General features: G+C 41.2%; 1 protein-coding gene and 1 long non-coding RNA gene across 2 annotated transcripts in view; both read right to left on the bottom strand.

The window, feature by feature from the left end:
• The window catches only part of ARHGEF4 (Rho guanine nucleotide exchange factor 4), a 202,285-nt gene extending 184,666 nt beyond the window's left edge, over positions 1-17,619 (bottom strand). Inside the window, exons 1-2 of the mRNA XM_090146959.1 lie at positions 17,179-17,619; positions 3,854-3,889 (exon numbers count right to left, since the gene is read on the bottom strand). Of these exons, the coding sequence (XP_090003085.1) occupies positions 3,854-3,889; positions 17,179-17,388 (246 nt within the window). The 5' untranslated portion in view covers positions 17,389-17,619. The remainder of the gene's footprint in view (positions 1-3,853; positions 3,890-17,178) is intronic.
• Positions 17,620-19,059: 1,440 nt separating this feature from the next.
• On the bottom strand, positions 19,060-20,404 carry LOC149916516 (uncharacterized). Its single transcript, XR_016469527.1, has 3 exons — positions 20,367-20,404; positions 20,192-20,288; positions 19,060-19,306 (listed from the first exon to the last, which is right to left on the bottom strand). It is a non-coding gene; the product is annotated as an uncharacterized LOC149916516 (long non-coding RNA).
• Between the last annotated feature and the right edge of the window lie 1,182 nt (positions 20,405-21,586).

Genomic DNA, 21,586 nt, shown 5'->3' with positions numbered 1-21,586 from the left:
TAAAACATGGCAGTAGTTTAGTTTTACCTGAAGGAGACTATCTGGAGCATACTGAAGTAAGGTTAGCCAGCAATTTTAACTAGATAAGACTTAGGTTTACTAAGTATTAGTGAAAGTAAAGCTAGCTAAGTGAAATGCACTACTGACAGTTAGATGGTCTCTCTTTAAGAGAAACATAGCTTAAAATTCAGAGTTCTTCTTGCTAATTAGGTCTAATGAATGCACTTAATGTATGATGCAAATTCCATCACTAGATCATAAACAGAATCAATGGTGCTGAATACTTTGTTTCATTCACTGAACATTAGGACAGTCTACAGCTGAAACTGTGTGTTTGCCTTGTTCTATGAACTACAGTATATTTAATGTATTATTCATATGAAATCTTTCTTTTCGGTTACTTTAAATGTCATTTTGCAGCTAGAAGGCATAATCTGCATAATAAAAATCTCGATGGAAAAATGTCTACTCCGGTTAGATTTCACTTGCCAAACACACACGATGGCTTTGGAGGCATTTCACGTCTCTTAGGAGGTTTCTCGTACAGTATTTCACAAAGAGCTTGCTGCTTTTTAGCCCACTGGCTGTCACTGCACCCCTGAGAGCATCTGTATCCCTAACACCCAACCACATCCCAAAGCACGACACCCTGGCAGACTGCATCAGTTTGTCTGCATCAGATAGATTTGTTAGTAAATGATGTGAACTGTTGGGGTTCAGCATGTTAACTTCCTTTACTCCATGTGCTGCATTAGCAAGAAACATTCAATTCAGTGTTTCCCTCTAGGACTTTTCATTGATGTGATACAGGCTAATGTCAGTAAAAATGGGCCAGGAAGAATTCCACCTAATAGAGGAAAGGGAATGTTATGCTATTCATTAAGATATACTTAATACACTGGTAATGTTCTCTGGCCAAGGCATAATATCAGTCTTTCTCCTCATCCTCTGAATATATCTCAGGTATATTAAAGACAGCTGAAAGCCAAACTGGATATATAAGAAAGATCAGAATGATATCTGTTCCAACCTTATTACACAACTGTATCTCAGGGATACTGTCTCACAAATAGCAACACAGCCTCCTTGCTGAAAATAACCAGAAACATTAGTGCCCATGGGCTAACAACTGAAACCAGAAAGAAAACACTTCCTGACAAACAGGAAGGCATTTGGAGCCACTCTTCTGCCGTGCCAGGGACAGCTCCCTCTCCGTCAGAGGAGAAATCGACTCTCCATTGTCCACTTCTACTTTAACTCCTGATTTAGGCTTCACCACACTGCACTGGCAGTCAGATCACACATGCCTCTGTCAGGAAGGCAGGGAGCTGACAGGAAAGCTCCTCGAAACAAATCCCAGTTTGCGATTTTCCTGTCATCATCTCTCAGATATATGCTAATCACCGGACAAGATCAGATTGCTGGCAGTGGTCACAGAGCTGGCTTTCAACCAGTCCCTGGAGACCAGGGCTAAACCACCAGTACCTGACAAGGCACAGACCTCTCTGCGACACGTACCAAGGCACAGCAGTGCCAGGTGCTAACCAGGTCTGACCTATGTTTGTTCTAGAGTGAATGTTACCATCCTCCACAGGAGACATAAAATCATAGCATGGCTTGGGTTAGAAGGGATCTCAAAGGTCATCAAGCTCCAACCCCCCTGATGCATGCAGGGCCACCAACCTCCATACTTAATACTAGGTCACCCTGTCCCCACCCAGGGTCCCATCCAACCTGGCCTTGAACACCTCCAGGGACGGGGCATCCACAACCTCTCCAGGCAGCCCGTTCCAGCACCTCATCACTTTCTTGGAAAAGCCCCACAGCAAGAACATATTTCTGGCTTTCAGTTCCCTGGAACTTTTCTAGTTCCCTAGTGCTTTGCACAAAACTAGGCAGCAAGTCTGCTTGTCCTTGGAGATCCTCACCCAGTGGTAAGGGCAGTAGAAAAGGTATCCACTTTCAGTGCAGCAATTACTTCAGTTTCAAGCCAAGAGACAAGCAGGGTAAAGACTGGGAGCTACTGCCTTTCAGCTTCCTTATTACAGACAGAATGTTAGGTACTCAATTAGTACCAACCAAAACAGGCTCAGTTCTTCCACTGAAGGAGTCACTCCATACCTCTATTCACAGCACAGCATAGTTTCTACTCTTTGCAGAGGTACTACCTCAAACTGACTAGTTTAGTGGAGATGAGCATTGTGTGCTTTACCAACCACCTTTCTTTTACACACACCTCTTAGTTCCAGTTGTCTCTTCCACACTCGAGACTTAAATCTTGCATTTTTCACATGTAATCTGTGCTGTGATTGTTAATGCTGGATTTACAATGAAGTATGGAACTCAAACTAACCAAATCAGTTGTTCAAGTAGGTCTTTTGTATCCATCCACATATTGGGCGTCTATTCTACCACTGGGAATAAATGCATGTTTATCCAACAGTTCTCTGTTGACTTAGTACAGTACTGGTGACTTAGTATGCCCCTAAGTGCACTTTCGCATTTAAAAGCAGATAGGTGGTTAGCTATGATTTTTGCCAGACTGACTGCAGGGTGATGGGCAGGTATTGTTCCATGCAAACCAGCTCACTGGCCTGTATTAGAGAAAGGGAATTTACTGTGCAGTGCATGTGGGTATAATCTGAGTGTAGCGTGTCAGATGAGGGCTTGCACCATGTTTTCATTTCCCCATGAGCCTCCTGGTCCATTTGCATGTGAATGGCATGGAACATAAAGCCACAGCTCTCCTCTGCTGTGCCGGAGGTCAGAAAGGTCAGCTGCAGCTGTGTAAAAGATGTGGGTTTTCCCTCTTGCCACAGGAGACCAAATCTCAATGTAATTAATACAACCTGCTTAAGTCAACTACAACGAATACCATAAGGGCCACGATTTACAGTCATTAGGAAAGTCACTGAAATTAGAAGTACAACGTTGATACACACAATAACCTGGCAGTGGAGAAATAACCTACTTTCCAAGCACTTTTGACATCTGAAGACAAACTATTCACATTCTGAAATGGAACCTCATTTCCATCCCAGTACTCTCTCCTCATGGGAGCTTGGGGGAAGGGAACTAAAGGGAAAAGACTGAAAAATGACACTCACACAGGAAGAGCAACCTTCCAGAGATAATCAATGGCTCTGTAATGAGCAGAGGACTCTGCTGAATATTGATTAGCTGGTGCTGGCAAGACTCTGCTCTGGGGTGTCAACCCTTTGCCAGCTGCCTTGCATGAACACAAAGGAGGCCTCAGCAAAAGGCAAATTGTAAATGGCAGGTTTTATATGAGAGGCTCTATTCAGGCCCTCAGTAAAGGAAAAAAACAAGTATAGCCACAGCACTAGCAAGCACAAAGCATCAGCAGTCCTGGTAGCTTCTGCTATTAAAGCAGTTCTATGAGCTGCCATCCCAGGTATGCCTTAATAAACTTGTTTTAAAGATTTCCAGTTCCAAATATGGCTGATTCTATGAGTTGTCACCAGTTCCTCTTCTCTAAAGTTTCCAGAAAATAGGGTGTTTCACAGACATCCACACACAGCAGCCTTGTCTAAAGTTGCACCTCAGAACATACAGGGTATATTTACACATTTCAAGTAATACTGTATGCTGATGCCTAGGCCAGCTCTAAGCAGATTTCATACACCTAAAGCATTGCAGCTGTGTGTTAGTACATTGTCAGTGCTTTCCATTGTTCCTGACTCATCCATAAGTTAGATTTTAGGATTTCGGTATCTTTTTTTTTCCTGTAAGTGGTTAGATATTAAGTTTTTGATTACAGGCATCTGTAGAGAAGCACAGAACTGCTTACTGCTGAGGAAATTAGCCATTAGTGACTAAAAAGTTATCCTACCTTTTCGGAAGCAGAGAGTCTTTTCTCACAGGCTTTCTGTGGAAAGAGAAATTGTGATAGTCAGGGGAAAGAGGTCTGGCAACCAAATTCTTTAAAAAGAAGGAGAAAAAGAAGGAAAGAAAGAAGTTCCAGTTCCTGCCTGGTGTAACTCATCTGACTTCAACGGGGCTGTCCCAGGATAGACTCGTCCCTCTGTCTTTGCCAAAAAGAGAACAACAGGAGCCAGCCAAAGGCATCTGCTTTTGCATTTCCTCACTGAATCTGTTCATTATGCTCTCATGATAGAGAAGCTGTAAATAAAGGCGCTTCATGATGTTGCATTGTGCTATCCATAATTACACTGTATGCGCTTCATCAGTATACATGCTTCAGGGCACATTGCAAAAGCTTTTTATGTATTCAGGACTCTCTCTGGGAGGGTGGGTTAAAGAAGAGGGGGGAAAGCCAGCAGTTAGAAAAATGGAGTCTAGCAGTTACCTAGAAAGGAGCTCAGCATTAAGAGGGAGGGAGGAGAGGAGGCTTTGCAGATCACACTGCAAAAAGGCAACACTAGCAGCACCCTAGTTAGACTGCATGCTCAAATCCCTTCACTTACCCTTGCTCTTTAAGGTTACCAGCTCTCTAAAAGAATAATCATGTTTATATGGTTCTATCACATTGAAACTTCAATCTGGATATGGGAACCAAAGAACTTTTCTAACGCAAGACTTTCAGTTTGGAAGCTCTCTGAGGCTAACTTTATATAGCCATCAAGTCCACAGTTCTCCAGCAATTCATTCAGGAAGATCCCAGAATGTCCTGACTTGTGCCTTGACTTCAGAGTGATGCAAGTCAGGCATAACTCCCTTTCTTGGAATTAACATTAGAAAAAGCTAGGGTGAGATGAGAAGCAAATCCTGAATTCTGTAACGCTTAGAAGATAAACTTGCAGTGATTGGCAGAGTGTGGTGCAATTTGTTGTGCTTCCATGAAGAAATTCTGTTTATCCTGCAAACATTTATTGCTCCCAATAATACTCTCAGTTTGGATGTAATAAAGCCCTGTGGGAATATAGCCCTTCTGGTGAGAGCTTTGCTTTCACAGGTTCAGAACATGCCAACAGATTCACGTGTGTAACCTACATCTTGTAGAGATGTATTTGTGTTTGAAAAGAACATGGAACAAATCCCTAGGTGTGGGCTGGGGAAGGAAGCATTGGAGAGCTGAAAGAGGAAACTGGTCTGAGAAGAGAAGCACTGGCAGAAGCAGCAAACAAGGATGAAGACAGGAACTGGTGGGAAAAGAGGTTTGTGGCAAATTTTCCCCTCATATTAGCTGCATGCACACATAACTAACTCTGCTACAAAAATCACACACCTAGGTTGTCTGTTTTTTTATAAGAAGCAATTCTCAGGATTACACAGCCCAAGTAAAAGGACTATTCAAAGCGATTACATTATGTGATCTGTATCAAAATACACTAAAAAAAAGGCACTGACCAATATTAAATTGTTTGAAGTGTTAGATTTTGCTGTGGACTGCAGAAAAAGTGTGTGCATCAAGTCAGCATTCGGATAGTTTAACAGCATCTGGAAGATTTCTTATCTGTGCAATTGCACTTAAAATAATAATAACAAAAAATATCCACAAACCGAGTTGTCTCTTATTGTTACCATCTTTAGCAGAGAAGTATTGACAAGTGGAACAATTCAGACTGGTTTCATAGAAGTAGGTGCTGACAGGCTTGTGTTACTTGAGAAGTGTTTGCAGATCAGTCCTTACATGTGAACAGTGCTGCTCATTCCACTAAGAAAAACTGGATGTTTCCTAATTCACTGCCCAAATGACAATAGACATGAGATACTGGGGAGCAGTCAGTGGCAACAGTACTGAAGTGATAAGAAAAGGAACTTCTCCATTTCATACCAGAAAACCAGTGCTAAAAGCTGCCCTAACTGGGCCCCAGGGCTTAGCATCTAACACAGCATTTCTCAGGAATATCCAACCAGAAGCTGGCTGGGAAGAAAGCAATTACATGCCATCCCTTTAAGTTTTGAAGGGCAAAAGTGTACAGGAGGGCTGGATATTCTCCAAGAAGGAAATCTTCAGGATCTGGACTGCAATGAAGGTTGAAATATAAAGCTGCATGCAGATGAAAGTGCTGTGATTCAAGTGGCTTGGGATCAAACCCAACCCGATTTGCACCCAAAACCACATACCATTGTTTGAAACTTGGCCAACTGTTGCTGAAAGGTTCACAAACTTCACTGCACTTGCCCTGAACTTTGCATTGGAAATGAAAGAGTAAAATAAAACTCTAATGTTGAAAGCTTTGCCCTTTTTTTGGTATTTTGCCTACTCTGATGCCTTACAGAAAAATAACGGTACATTGCTCTGTCTGAGCAGTGATCCCAAACCCCTTTCCTTATGTGCATTCTCCCAGATATCTTTTCCTGGATGTCTGAGGACTTCCCTCACTCATCAGCCTCACAGAATCTATGATCTTTAAGATGAGGAAGATCTCCTGCTACAGAAACACTGTAGGTTATGTGCACTTTTTTCACTCACAGGAGGGAAATTCTCCTATTCCCAAAGCTTACTTAACTAATTAAAGATAATGTAGTCTTAAAATTCTTCTAAAAACAAATGAAAAATTTTATAAAAAAAAGTTATTATATAGAAGAACTTTGCATATTGATGATGGTCCTGTCAGTGGCACTATTCCCAAGATTGGATTCATGGATTCTACTGGGTGTATTTATTTATTGCTTTATATAGATACATATATATACACCCCTTTGCAATTCAGCATAAGTCATGACTTTGAATAACAAGTACCCACTGTTTTTCTGTAAGAATTCCTGTTCTTCCTGATGCAGTACCTCCCTTCCATTGTTAGAACTATTTTTGAAATAATCACTTAACACCTCTGTGTTCAAATTAACACTGCAGACCTGGGGAACTTTAAGACAAATTGTAAAGCATTTTGTTAAGAGTAGAAGAGAAGGAACCATTTGTCACCATATGCAACTCCTGAAACTCAAACTATTTAGCTAAACAGCATTCATTTTAAAGTAAAATCAATTTATCCTTGCCAGTGAAGCTTACTACTACTTCTAGAGTATCCTTCAACACTGTCCATTTTGATCCCTGCTCATTTTTCCCTGTTCTAATTGTGGGCTCTTTTTTGATATACCTCCCTATTTATTTATTTATTTTACAAAGATTACCATTTCTGTAGAGACAGAATTAAATCATCTCGAAGATCCATTTGTCATCCGAAATGCAGGAAGAAAACTCTTAGAAAGTTAGAAAGTGGCATTCCTTTATTCCTCACAATGCACACCAGGTAACTCGACAAGCAAGTGCGCGCTCTCAGAGTTCAGGTTCTACATTTATACAGGTAAGACATACACAGGCAGTACTTTGGCATAGATATTCACTCTTTTTCAGTGTCTCATAGATATGTGCTAATGGTCCTTTGGGCAGGCTCAGTGGTATTCAGGGTATCCAGTGCTTTCCTACTTTCCCTTTTTTCACCATCAGCTTCCTCACCGAACCCTTTGACTCACGCTCATTCACTTTTCCCCAGTTTGAAAGATCCCTATTGCTTGTTAGGCCATAATGAACCACTTTTTAAAAACAATGTATGTGGAACCTGAGGAAGATGTCCTTGCATGTTTTGAGGCAAAAAATAAAAGTATTCTACTGTGACTCCAGTACTTCTCATTAGGCAAAATCATTGAGGAAGAAGATAAAAGTATTCTATTATGTCCCCAGTGCAAAATTACTGAGGAAAAACAAGACTGAAATGGAAAGTTTTAGAACTATCACTTATGGACTCCTTTTGCTAAATTAATATATTGGTTCTTAAACTAATGTACTAATTAATCCCTATTGCTAAGCAAACCAACCTATATCACATTTACAGGGACCTCACTGATAGTGTGAAAATGAAAAAACATTAAAAGCCAAAGAGTTGTGAAAGCTTCTCAGCAATGAACTACCATTTTTCAGGTTTATTTTAGAACTGTAGAAAGTGTTCTTTAAATTTTCAGTGCTTTTTAACATACAAATTGTAGGTGTCATTCTGTTGTGGTTTGACCTGGCAGGCAGCTGCTCACCACACCCTTCTCCCAGTGGGATTGGGGAGAGAGTTGGGAAAAAACCCAACAAAGTAGAACTCATGGTGGGTTGAAATCAAAAACTATTTGCTGCAACTGGAAAGAAAGAGAGAAGGAGAACAGAAATGATAAAAACATATCTATAGTATTACAGCACCTACACACAAGCTGCTCAAAAGTAATGCCTCCTATTTATGATTCTGGCCCATGACATCAGAGGCAGATGTTGGTGGGATGACAGTAGAGGCTGAACCTTAACTCCAATATCCCATTATATTTTGTTGGTGTGTGACAGATGGCAGCAGAGGGGCAGTCTGACAGAATGGTGTCTGACCTGGAAACGCACATGGAGCAAAGGTGTGGGATTTGATTCCCACCAACATACAAAATGATTCCCAAGCAATTGCTCACCACTCACCAAATGTTGCCCTGCCAATCCCAGCAGTGGCAGCTTCCCAGTTTCATAGTTTTTCTACATGCCACCATACAGTATGGAATATCCCTGAGGTCAGCTTAGGGCAGCTGTCCCAGCTCTGTCCACCCCCAGCTCCTCACTGGCAGGGCAGCACATGAAGCTGAAAATCAAAGTGTCCTCAGCTCTGTGCAGCACTGCTCAGCACCAACTAAACATTGCTGTGTTACCCACATTGTTTTTCTCCTAAAGCTACAACATGGCATCATACCAGACATTATGAACTAAAAATCAACTTTGTCCCAGACTAAACCAGGACATATTCAAATTTCAGTCTTCCTTTCCCACTTCATCTTCTGTTTGTCCATTTTGCAGAGATAGCTAAAGGCTACCTCACAAATCAGAGGCTTGTTATACAGAGCACATAGACACATGCCTTCTCAACAAAGCTGTGTACTTCGTGGTGGGGATAGGCCAGTATTCCCTGTAAAATGAACAAAAGACACAGAGATGGAGAGTTTTTCCAAGGCCCTATAGGAAGCTTCAAGAAGAAACATGGGTGAACAAAGATCACCAGTGTTTTCACACAGAGCGGTGCAAATTTCTCAGTCTGGAAAGGATTAAATCTGCTGTATTGGAACTGTACACTGGTTTGAGCACATACAGTAAGACTGTGTGTGGACCAACAGTACAGAGCTCTGGAGAGCAGAGCTTGCATGAGCTCTAGCTCCAACCAGGCTTCTGTGTCCCAGCAGACCCAGGTCAGCAGTACCCTGACGGAAGCAAACAGCACTGCAAGCCGTGTGGCAGCCAAGTCAGAGGTGCTATCTTCCAGAGCCAACATATCCAAAAGAATGCAGAGTGAAATTGAGCACGTCTACAAAAACCAAGATGTACACAGAGCCTTAGTTCCAGCGTGTTTGGAATACCATGAGATCTCATCTTTATTGTTATCATCACTCTTAACTCTCTGATAAACTGATATTCAGACAAGGACATTTTCTGAAGTGCTGTGATGGGCTTCAAGGAAAAGTACCAATTTAATAGGCAATGTAATGGCTGTCCCCTCCCCAGGAGAGGGGTGGATCCAGGACTTCTAGAAGAAACGTCCCACACTGAAGTTTCCAGAATGCCTTTAGTGCAGGTTTGCTCTAGGAGCCTTTGTCTGTTTCCAGCAGCTTACATGCTATTTCATTTCTTTTTAGGAAGCCTTTTCATGCTTCCAACACATTTTGCTGATGTCAGTCCCCCTACACTCTCTGCTGGTTACCCTGGCTCATTATTAACGTGGGATGAGAAATGAAAGGCTGCACTTCCCAAATGAACACTGCTGTGGTTACACCATTTAGAATTTTGATCTGGACTAAGGAAAGCACGTAAGTCAGTAGCTGTTACAATCAGTACCCGACACAAACTGATCCGAGCTCTTAAGAAATGATTTGAAAACAATTGACAATTCCAGGTGTGAAATATTCATAGTTTAATACCTTTACATTGGAAACTATGATTTCAGATTCAACACCTGAAAGCTATCTTTGTTTTTAAGTGATGTCCTTGTTCAGTCATTTGCTTCCAGGAGCTGGGACTTGCAGAGGAAAAAAAATGTAATCTTTTATTGCCAACTTGATGAAATCTGTTTTCTCCTGAGCATCGACATTAATGTTTCTCTCACATTTTAGTTCATCTCCCCCACGCTTCTCACCACACCTTAAGGGCTGGGTCTCTTTTTAGGCAGGGAGAGACTAGCTACCAAGCTGCACTAGGGTTATCTGTTTTGCTAGTAGGATTACAGCAAATAATACCCCTCCAAAAACATTTATTCATATGGAAACAGCATTAATCCTTCCTGCTTGCCCCACCCCATAACTTTGTCTGAACACAAAAACTGTCTGCATTGGCAGCAAAAAAACTTTTTTGGATGTTTCTAAATACTAGGAGGTTTTTGTTGTTTTTTTTCTGCTTTTCAGTTGAGCTCTGCAGAAAAACACAGCCTTCGCTCTACTTTTTGTCTGTCACATTCTCTCCCAGGTAAGTAATACAGGGCATTTATATTATTCTCCAGAAATCAGTATTGTACATAATTTTGAGGAAAAGGTAAAGAAGTACAGAAGGATGCTGCTAGCTGTGTGTCTCAAATAAAGCCACCACAGAGCATGACTAGCCAACACAGAAGATTTTAATAACTAACGCCACAACACAACATACTGCCCCATTTTCCCAGATGAAGTCCCAGGGATAGATTTGTGTCACCTGTATAAAATAGAGGACATATGTACTACGGACTTGTTTCACTTGGAGGGTGTCACATCGACACAGAGTCAGCTGTAATGGTTAAAGTGAGCAGCAATGCTGAAAGCTGTGCTCCAGGGGCAGAGTCACATCTTCCTGTGGCAGCAGCAGTACCTCTGGCTGAGGGTCAGTAGGAGAATTTGGAGTGGCAAACCTAGGCAGGTACCCTGAAAATCTGCCCGGGTACCCATGCTGTACCCAGAGTTTGCACCTGAACCAAAGGAAATGTTTCTGTCCTAACTCCTCTGTTACCAAGAGGTTCTCTGAACACCAATGCTACAAGCTGGCATACTACATAAGGATAAGCTTTATCTCACCATTTTCTTCTATCTAGAATCAAAATGATGGTCCATATGTGATTATAATCAGAATTACACTACTTTCTCTAATCTATGAATAAATCCACCAGTGCCATCCAAAAACAAAGCTGAGACTTAATAAAGGAGAGAAAAACCTCCTTTCAACCAAGGAAAAAGTAGGATATATCTACTAAAATTAAAAGTAATAGGACAGCTTTTTTATTAAACATTATTTCATATCACTTTTACAGGAAATGGGATGGTATGGTTAAAGGTCAGATGGCTCCAAAAGATTAGTTTTTCCCACACGCTTCTGAGTGCAAACACCAGTTTCCAAACAAATTGGAGTTGTGTGTGGAAAGGATACATTTGCTGATATTTAGAAGTTCAAATTTGATTTTATTCCCTGTTCCAGAATGGCAGAGTGATGTAGCTAGCTTTTAATGCTGTCCTGCCCAAGCATTTTTGTGGCTTTCTGGATGCTGTGCTACCTGGCAACATATTATTGCTTTTATTATGCATCTGTCACACCTCAAATTCTGCAATATGTGCTAATTCTCATCCATTTTGTAAATAATCACGCTTGGAGCACTGTAATTTTTTTCTGTCCATCACCAGCTCCACTGTTATTCCAGCAGATAGAACCACGAACAGACAGAAAACAACACCTCCTTAGATGTTTGCAATCATGAGAAACTTTCTAGGAAGAATATCAAGTATTCCAGCACTCACAGGAAGAAATAATTTGTTCTCAGCCATCTATTTGCAGGTTCTCAGCCCACCCTGTTACTCTACTAGTCACATAGGATTTCAGACCATCAATTTTTTTTTTAAGCAATTATGAAGTAATAATTCAGCAAGAAAGCCTTCCCTTTGCATATGAGCTCCAGTGCTGCAGCAGTCTGCATGGGCAGGTTCATTTCAGGAACCAGGCTCAAAATAATCACATAAAGAAGATGATTCAGCTTTGATTGATAGCACAGTTTGATAACTACGATAACTGGGGAAAGACTGTCATACAGACAAGTAGCTCCCAAACACAGGCATACAAATGAAGATGTGATAATGCTAAAAGAATGAGCTGTAAAAGAGAGGCATGCTGGTTTTCCAGGGATCATTCCCCAGGTTTATTATAAAGGATGTTTCAGCATTGCTGTGCATACCAGCCTTTCACAGCATGCCCTCTCTGAACACACTGGGTGTCACTCAGAGCTGGATCCAGGAGATGGCCTGATGAGTACTAAACATATTGGAAAAATACTGCTCTTGGCTTATTTGGAGTGGGCAAAGGAGGAACATACACTGAATGATTTACACTACTCAAAAAGAGCCAAATCACTGCCCAGAATGAAGAACCAGTCTGAATGAAGCTCTGTCAGGTTCAATACTCTGCAGTTTTCCCATTTCATTGCCTTGTGACTATGGTTATCATATGGTGGTCCTACCCAGCACTCTAAATACCATGTCATGATAAGACAGGCTGCTTTCTTATTTCTAGTCCAAATGAATCCAGAAAATTTGGGCATAAATGAAAGAAAATGAATCAAATAGTCAGAAATATTTATCTTGAACAAAATAGGCCTCACAACTCCAAAAACATTGTGAGCAGATCTGAGTGTGTATCTAACCAGGCCATTCACCCTAACAGCTTGTGACCCCAAATTAAAGATCAGCAGTTTTGATGAAATAAGCAAAGGGAGATTGAATATCCTCACTGGTACAGATTCCAGCATTCCAAGGGGCAGAGAGAATGCTTAGGGCTTCCTGAAAGACATCCCTCTTAAGCTATCTCGAGTTGCACTTCTTAAAAATCTTGGCTTTCCCTCTGAGGTCTGAAGGCTAACAGTAAGCTTCAGTGGAGCTCCATTAACAGCCAAATAAAAAACACTTCACTGAGAAAACACGTATTTCTGCAAGCAGCTGAACCAACAGTCTTGGATCCATAGTCAACCAGACTTGGTTTCCTATGGATCTACAGTTCTCCAGAGTGGAGATGGAAATATTTGGCACTGCATATGATGTTTGATAATGGACAAATGTATGCAGAAGCATTTCCCTTGGGAAGGGCATGAGTTCAGTCCGTCTCCACTCCCTGACTTCTGCCTCCCTCATATGAACTCTGCAGCTTCTGCCTTTCTCAAGTTTTGCTGAAATTGGCAAGTGTTCAGAAGATAGAGGAGTTACAGACACAGCAAGATCATGTAAGCCTATGGAATAACTATAAAAACCATACTTTGGTTTCCAACCAACACTTATGTTAAGGCATTTGCAAAATAACTCTGAAGGGAGTCAGCCAGTTCCCACTGCAGTATTTTCATTTTCCAGCCTGCCACCTACCAGCACAGAATAAGCAGCACGGGCTAAGCTTGTCTCACACTGTAGATCAAGATTCTGCTCCTTGTTGTGCCAAATGCTTTTTGTGACCATAGTAAGTTAGGCTGGGACCAAATTAAAAAAGTAAAAGAGAAACAGAGAGTGGAACCTCAAAATGTGGGCTTCCTAACCGTAATGTTCTGCTGCTTAAAAAATATATAGGTAAAGCGTTCTCAGCAGAGTACACTGACAATGTTAAAAATAGGGTAACAGCAGGCAATAATTATACCAATACACAGTTGCTATAAAATAATGATACACCTAAGGCATCTTTCATCCCTTTAATAGACTGCTTTCTCAGAAGCTGCCATTTGGGATCCACAGAGGGATTGCTCTCCAGAAGAAATTGCCCTCATCTTTAACATCCAGCCTGCTGTGTATAGATGCTGGAATGAGAAATAAGGCATAGAATACAATAGTGGTAACTCCAAAAGGGGCTGTGCTTCCACTGAGGAAGTTTTAGAAGCCAGCAATAAGGAAAGACTGAAATTCGCCTATCAGCATCCTTTGTTCCTCAGTTGGGTGACATACAAAGCAATTATTTCCTCCACGCTTCCTTGTGGACAAAGCCAAATGCTTAGAGAATTCCTTCACAATATAGGAGAACCAGGCTGTGCACTCCCCTCAGAGGGGCTTTATCTACCTTTACCACTGCCACATACACTGAAATAATCCAGTCCTACAGTGTTCTGAAGTAGAAACCCGGCTAAAAAATATTAAAAATGGAGATGGTCCAGAAGAGGCTGTGTTAATTTAATCATTTGTTTCTAAAACTTGACTGATGTTTCTGGAGTTGTTTACTTCTTTGTGAAGTAGCAGCTCTGGACACAATACATTGAGCAGGCAACAACTGGAAAATTAAGGGATTATCTGTGATGGAAAGAGCCACTAACAGAATGCAGAGAGATTGGTGCCTCACCAACTAAGCACAATTGGTGTACACTTTTATGCAGTTTGACACAAGAAAATAGCTACAAAATAATAGAAGTCCAACTGCCTTCAACAGCAACACCCAAGTGTGAGACTGGGCGCTAGACTGGCTCCCACCAAGAACTTTTAGCTCAAGTGGAGAATCTCACCATTTCATAAGGCATCTGGATAGCAACTACTTCAGATTGGAGCTGGAAGACTAGAAAAGCTCCTCCGACTGACAAGCTGTACCATCTAGCCAAATGCATCTCTGCATAGATGCGCTCAAGGCCAGGCTGGATGTGGCTCTGGACAGCCTGGTCTGGTGGTTGGTGACCCTGCCCATAGCAGGGGGATTGAAACTAGGTGATCTTTGAGGTCCTTTTCAACCCAGGCCATTCTATAATTCTCTGCAAGAAGCTTTACCTGTCCACAGGCACCCATGAAAGAGAGACTAACCATTCTTTCTTTATAACTATCAAGTGTTCCTAAGTGGGGCTTGGAAAGGAGAACCAGCTGAAAGGATGAAAGGATTGTCTTTCTGCATGTGGAATATTTGGGAAGGTCCCAAGTCTCTTTTCTCCCCCACAAGTTGCAGTGATCCCTAAAACCTAGAGACTACTTTCAGACACATAACAGAGGTTTCCCAGAGGGCAGCCTGCAGAAGACCATGGGCTGTGTGCATCTCACTCCACCACTTGCACTCAAAGAAAGCCACTCAGCTCTATTCCCCTCTGGGCAGGGGTGATGAGGAGTCACAGGCAGCCTCTGACATTCCACAAGCACCCAAACTATGGTGAGGAACTGAACTGGTTTTGCCGCACAGGTTGCAAAAAAAAGGATGCCTGTGTTACACTGCAGCATCACTTCCAGCTGCTGGTTGTCCTGCTGGGCAGCCCCACCGATTCTGCCAGGACCTGAGGAAGAGAAACACTGTCCTGCTTTTTCATCTTGTGAGTCTGAAGGAGAATAAAAACAGTGCTCTTTCAATGGATTAGCACGTGGAAGAGGCTGAAATCATGGAAGAGAAATAAGAAAACCTAGTCTCAAATCTTAACAGTTTTTAAGAAAGCACAGCAAGAAAGCAGGATTAATAACTGGATGTCACTGCAATAAAAAAAAAAAAGTTTGGTTATCCTCTCAGCTTAGCCAGAACACTGTAAGATTCTCAGAGAGCTTTCTAAAGTCTGCAGGTTTAACAGAAGCTGTTCTATTTCTCCTTGTCCCTTCATTTCTCAGAGGTCTTGTATGCAATGTGCAAATATAGTGCTGTACACAAGCGGATACAGACAGGAGCGTCTCTCCTAACTTGTGTGTTTTAATAACACTGCCTGTTATTTACAAAACACTCTCCACTCAAAAATGGAGTGATCATAAATTACTCCAGTCACAAGCTATGCAAAGTACTGAATGATACTGTGTAATTTGCAGTTCAGTCCACATGGAGAACTTTGTATGGCAATGGACTTATGTGAGGAAGAGAGCTGAATGGATGCTGGGCCTCCTGTGTTCCACTCTGCCAGCTCCTGCTCCCCTGCATGGTAGTGACATCTCATGCTTTTCCTTCCATCAAGCACTACCTTCTTCCCAGCAGTCCAACCTTACACATTATTTGCCACTCGTCAGGTGCAGATACAACTGTTTGTTCTAAAATACAGCATGTGTGCACAAAAATACTGTGTGCCACTTAATGTTTCCTGCACTTGTCGTGTCCCAGAAATGTACGCATTGGCAACAAGTCCAAGATACTGAAACTGCTGGACAGTTTCACCCAGACTGACCACTGGATATCTGCCTCTGGCTTATCCTATAACAGAGGTATGGCTCTTAAAACCTATGAATTCGTGTTCAGTTGCAAACGAGTCAAACCACAGCAAGAACAACCAAATCAATTAGAAACTTTTCTGAAAAGGAGCAGCCAACACACATAGAGATGCTCGTAGGAGAGGGTTTTCTTGCTGCTGAGGCACCAGCTGGTCCCACATCCGTGGTCTGCACCACATCACTATGTATTTCCTACCTATCACATACTTCTGAAAAAAAAAAAAAAAACAAACACCCAGGAAATATTTCTTTGATGTTTGCTTTGGCCTATCTGGTGATTTACCCATCAGGTAAATACCTACAACAGCAGAGCTTGTATTGTTGCATTCAGAGACAGAGGAAGACATAGTACGGATTCCAGGTTTATTCCTACAGCAACATTATACGTAAAACATCGCTATTTTGAGCTCACGTCTCAGTCCTTCTCTGCTTCAACTTAAACCTTAAAATTATCACATGAGTAGGACTGAACGTTTCATTATTTAAGTCTGAAAATAAAAGCAGTTTTCTGCAAAGTGAAATTGAATGAAGACAGCATTTACAACTGGCCCAGTACCTTGCTTTTTCCGCTACAGAGTAACACAATAAGCAAAAGTATTTCCATTAGATGTGATCAGCTCACATTTAAGCCAAGTCCCACTGCAGCCTGTACACTGTTTCGCCACTATTGCTGACAATATATTCCAAAATCTCAATTTTATACTTTTGTTTACATTTTCCAAACTGAAATACATTCTGTTGTTCATCCAACACAAGAGACAAACGTAAGCCAATAAAAAGCACCGTAAGGAATTTCACTTAGAACAAAATCCAAAGTAATCACAAATATCTTGAAATGAAGTAATAGTGTATAAACTGGCTAGCAATTACTCGTGTAGTGCCCTGTATTCCACTCTAGCAGTAGCCCCTGTAAGTGTTCACCCGATGGATCACCTACATCTGGTACAGTGTCAGTGTCTGCAGTGCCCCTTTTACAGCAAATAGTAAAGACAATTGCCTGGTACATATTAATAAACTATCAAATACATCAGCAGGCACTGCTTAATTAGCCTTTTAAGTAATTTGCTTTTAGGCAGCTAACTAAAAATCTCACATATTTGCACTGAAATCTCTTACCTTGCAGAGTTCCAGCAATAACCAGCACATCAGGTACGCTGCCAAGGTGAATTTTGCTTTCACATATCTTTCAGGCAAAAAGGTAAGGTACATTTGTACCAAATCCAGTTCTTCGCTGCCAACGCTACTGCCAACATTACTGATATCATCTCTCCCACCCTCCCGTCTTCTTTCTTCATCTTCTGCACCCAAACATCTATTGAGCTCCATTTAAAAAAAAAAAAGCGTTTCCCCTTCTCCACAAAGCCCTGATCTTTCCAGTGACAACTGGGGAAAACTTTTATCTCATCTTGGTAAGGATATTCATCACTCCTCTGAAACTATGTAGCCTTGTCTTTAAGCCAGCCCAAACAGTCGGATTATGGGAGAACTTTCTTTAAAGTGCGTTGGCTCTTTGCCTTTCTCGTATTGAATGACCTCTTGCAACCGTGCATGGAGCTACAAGATAAATATAGCACCAGCTAGCCTTGTCACACAACACAAGAATACTCCTGCTGTTGCCAAGAGAAAGGAGAAAGATGCCATTTATTTAAAGAGCAAGCCCCAGCACCAGTACTCCCTCGTTTACTTGAGGAGGGAGCGGGGAAAGATGAAAATCTGTTTTCTTTGACTTTTTGTTTTGCCAACTGTGCTTCCCCAGAACAAATCCCAGTTCTGTAAAAATAAATAAAGAAATAAAGAAATTATGGTCTTGTGGAGGAGGGTTTTCTCATTCCAGAGACTTCTAGCCACAGTAATTCATTGTCTGGGATGTTGAAGATGCCAAGCTTCTGAAGGCTATGCATTTCTAAAGGATAAATGAAGTCTTGCAGATGAACTAGGGCCAAAATATTTTGAAATAACAAATAGCCCTTCCAAAGGCAAAAATATGAAGAAAATATGCAAGAGATCAGCTAAGCAATCAACTAAGCAATTTTTTAGCCAAACATTAAGCAGCTCATTTGTGCCTTGCGGCAGCTCAGATTTGCTACTTTTGGTTACAGAAAGCAAAGATCTAAAGGTTTCAGTTTAATGGTACCAATTCTGAGAGTTCAACAGCATCAACAACTAAATACTTCATTTTCATCAACAAAGTCAATTTTCCTGATGTAGCAAAGTTAGACTTTTTTTTTTTCTTTTCTTTTTTTTTTTTTTTTTTGGCACAGTGTTGAGATATTCAAGGAAAAAATCACTATGGCTTGCAGAAAAAAATTGATCACAAGCTCTGATACCTTGGAACAGCCCTTTCTAATATACAAAGGATCTTCTGATACCTAAAGCTTCCATCACCTCAAAACCCTTAAGGATCAGATACAGCAGTTATTAACAAGTGACATCTAATTATATAGACTTTAATCATGTTAAGTACCACCTCAATCTAATCTCAGTGATTTTTATAGGACTACTTGAGAGTTACATGTTGTCTTATAGTTAGAACGAGTGTTTCAGAAAATAAAAGGTAAACAAGTAAAAAAAGGGTTACTACACAACCCAGCACAGTCTGGCCATAACAAATGAAATGCAAAGAAATTCCCACATTTGTTTTATCTGACAAGGTATCCAGCTCACCTGGTTCCACTGATGGGTTCAGCTGCCACTCTCCTTTCATATTCTCACTAATCTGAGAAAGAGAAAATACAATGAAATACAGAGCCAAACCTTTCTGTGAGTGCTTGCTGCAATGATGAGGAGCAGCATTTCTACTCCTGCAAGCAAGCCCGAGTACAGATGTTGAACTCAAATTGTCTCTTGCAACTGCAGAGTGGTTGGATAGCATCCCAGTGTTCACTCCTCCTAGCCTTATCCCTATGCTGCCAACAACATGTGCCTTCAGTTCCCATATGATTCTCACTCAGAACACAACTTTTGAGTAATCAGCCCCTATCTTCTCCTACCTGCAGCTGTTTGATGCACTGCTTGTGGAGCCGTAAGTGTCAGCAGGCAACAACCTGCAGTAGTCTTTTCTGCACAGTAGCAAGCACTTCTCACTCTTGATTGCAAGAGCAAGCCACTTCATGAGCAAGAAAACTTCACAATTTTGCCTGCTTTCCTTTCCTGTCTAGAGAGGTGAGTCTTTGAAAGCAATCGTGGCCGTGCCAAAAGCCTGTATCAACGCTGCTGCTGTTTTTAAAATGTAGTTAAGGCAGACCTGACAGAAGATGACAAAAGGAGAAGTCAAACAAAAGAAATGTCAAGAAGGAAGTAGTTAAGCTGGCTTTAATTTCAGCTCTCTGTCAGCTGAGTTTGAAATTACAGTAATGGATGCAGGTGTAATGTGCTATCTGATATTGCTAAGGCACTTTCTCTTAGTTGGTTCCCAGAAGAACATGGCATTTTCATATACTGGCAAAGTCATTATTTCTGTCCTTCCATTCCTTCCTGATTCTTTTACCACTAAGTTTCCATATGAGATATTTTTACCCCTAATATGTCTTCTCTGATCCCTGCCATTCATGATATGAACAACTACATACAAACCAACAAAGAGAAGGCTGCCTAAGTTACTTTCTACCCCTGTAAATGCAAATGAAATAGCATTTAAAATACGTCCCCCTTGTACTCTTCTGATCATCAATATTCCCAACATTTCTATCCTGAACAAAAAACATGACAGAAAGTCTCACTAGTTTTAGGAAAGTAACTCAGACTTAAAGCCCTAAAGCTCCTTAATTTGGAGTTCTTATACTTTGCCATGGTTCATATAGTCATTTTCAATTCTTCCAGATAAGTGCATGGCTGCATTGAGATTTATATCAAAAGAATCAAGCCCTGCATTACTAAACTGTGTATGCTTAATCTTCAACTTCACACAAGTAGAAGTGTATTAGCATTTATCTTCAGCATAGGTCAGGTCTATAGAACAAGAAGTCATACACCACTGAACAACTGCCATTCCCCAGTTGACTTACTGTTTTTGTATTTTTCCCTACAAATCAGCACCTGAGTAATAACCCCCAAACTAAATCATAAACTTTAGTGATAGGAGGAATGCTGCTGTTTAAATTATAGTGTATAGTACTGCAACAAAACCCACCTTGACCACAAGGGTACACAAGCAGTTCACTGGAACAGTGTAATGCTATGATGTGATGGAAAGCACAGCAATGACAGCAGGGTAGCAACCTGCAAAGCTGCAGCAAGTGAGAATAAGCCCAAGTGCAGCAGTCATAGAAACTGGAGGAAAAGGGGAGGGGGGGGGAACTGCTGACCCTTGCTAACCCCAAAAAGGCAGAGATCTCCAGCAAGATACTCTTGCCCCCACTGCCACTTTATTGAGGTCTGGGAATGGGTGCATCCTGTCTCCACCCCTTCTAGTCACTCACTGCACTGTATGCATCTGAGCTCCTCTGGGTTGGTCCTGCACTTCCACCAGGTGCTCATGAAGCAATCATGAAGCAATGATTACTGCTTCAGGCTGTGACTGAGCATTTCCACTACAAACAGCTACATCCTCCTGCCTGTGGAGCAGGAGCCTTAAAGGTGCAGACAGCTCCAGATGACTTTAGGATACCCCAGGATGTAGAGAAACTAAAGGTTTTAGATTTATACCATGGAGATCACCCTGTAAAAATGAACCGTGGGCCTTCTGATTAGGAAGATAACTCCAGTGGATCATTCTATATGTTATTACAAAGTGTATCTTACTCCCAGGCTGAATTTGCCTCACTTTTACCTCCTGGACTCGTAATTTCTGTGCATATCTTTTCTTCCTTTTTCTTTTTTTTTTCCTTTTTTGACTGTTAGCAATGTCTTCTCCCTGAAATAACAACTTATGAAGTTATCAAACAGACTTCATTTGTCTTAAATGAATGAAATAAAGTTCATTTCGTTTCTCACTTGAGTACCTTTCTCAACTTTCAGATTCTTCCCTTCACATTTTCCTGAATCAGTCCCAGTTTTTCAGCATCCTTTGGGAAGTATAAAATTCCTTTACTCCTCAGAATTTCCTGTAATTTATAAAAATAATAATAATAAATAGTTATTTTTTGTTATAATTGGATGAAATCTACGCAACTGTGAAGAATTAATTTCAGTGCTCATGGTCCCTTCCAAACATGATAGGCAATTTTCTTTCCACAGCCTGCAGTTGCAAGTCCAACATTTGTGTTGTGTTGAATTGTTGATTCATATTTGCAGACAGCTTTTCTTGCCAGATAGGATTAGTGTGCACGCCTCCAGCTTCTTCAGCACAAAATGTACTGCAGAAGAATGGGTCCTTTTGTTTTGTTTTGTTTTTAAAGTTAAAAATGATTCATAGCAGAAACATGATGTTACAGAAGGTTACATGTAAGCTCCTGGTAGGCCATATCCAGCTCCCAGTTCCCTGCTCAGTTCTGCCCACACTGAAGAACAGCCGCTCACAAGAGCTTGGGATAGGAGCATGCTTCCTGATCCCAACATTTAATAACTAAAAGAATATTTTTATTTC

The sequence above is a fragment of the Phasianus colchicus genome, chromosome 10 (assembly GCF_987193195.1).
Source record: "Phasianus colchicus chromosome 10, bPhaCol1.hap1.1, whole genome shotgun sequence".
In the NCBI taxonomy this organism is placed as follows: domain Eukaryota; kingdom Metazoa; phylum Chordata; class Aves; order Galliformes; family Phasianidae; genus Phasianus; species Phasianus colchicus.
The sequence above is the reverse complement of the archived record's forward strand: the minus strand, read 5'-3'. Positions and strand labels throughout refer to the sequence as shown.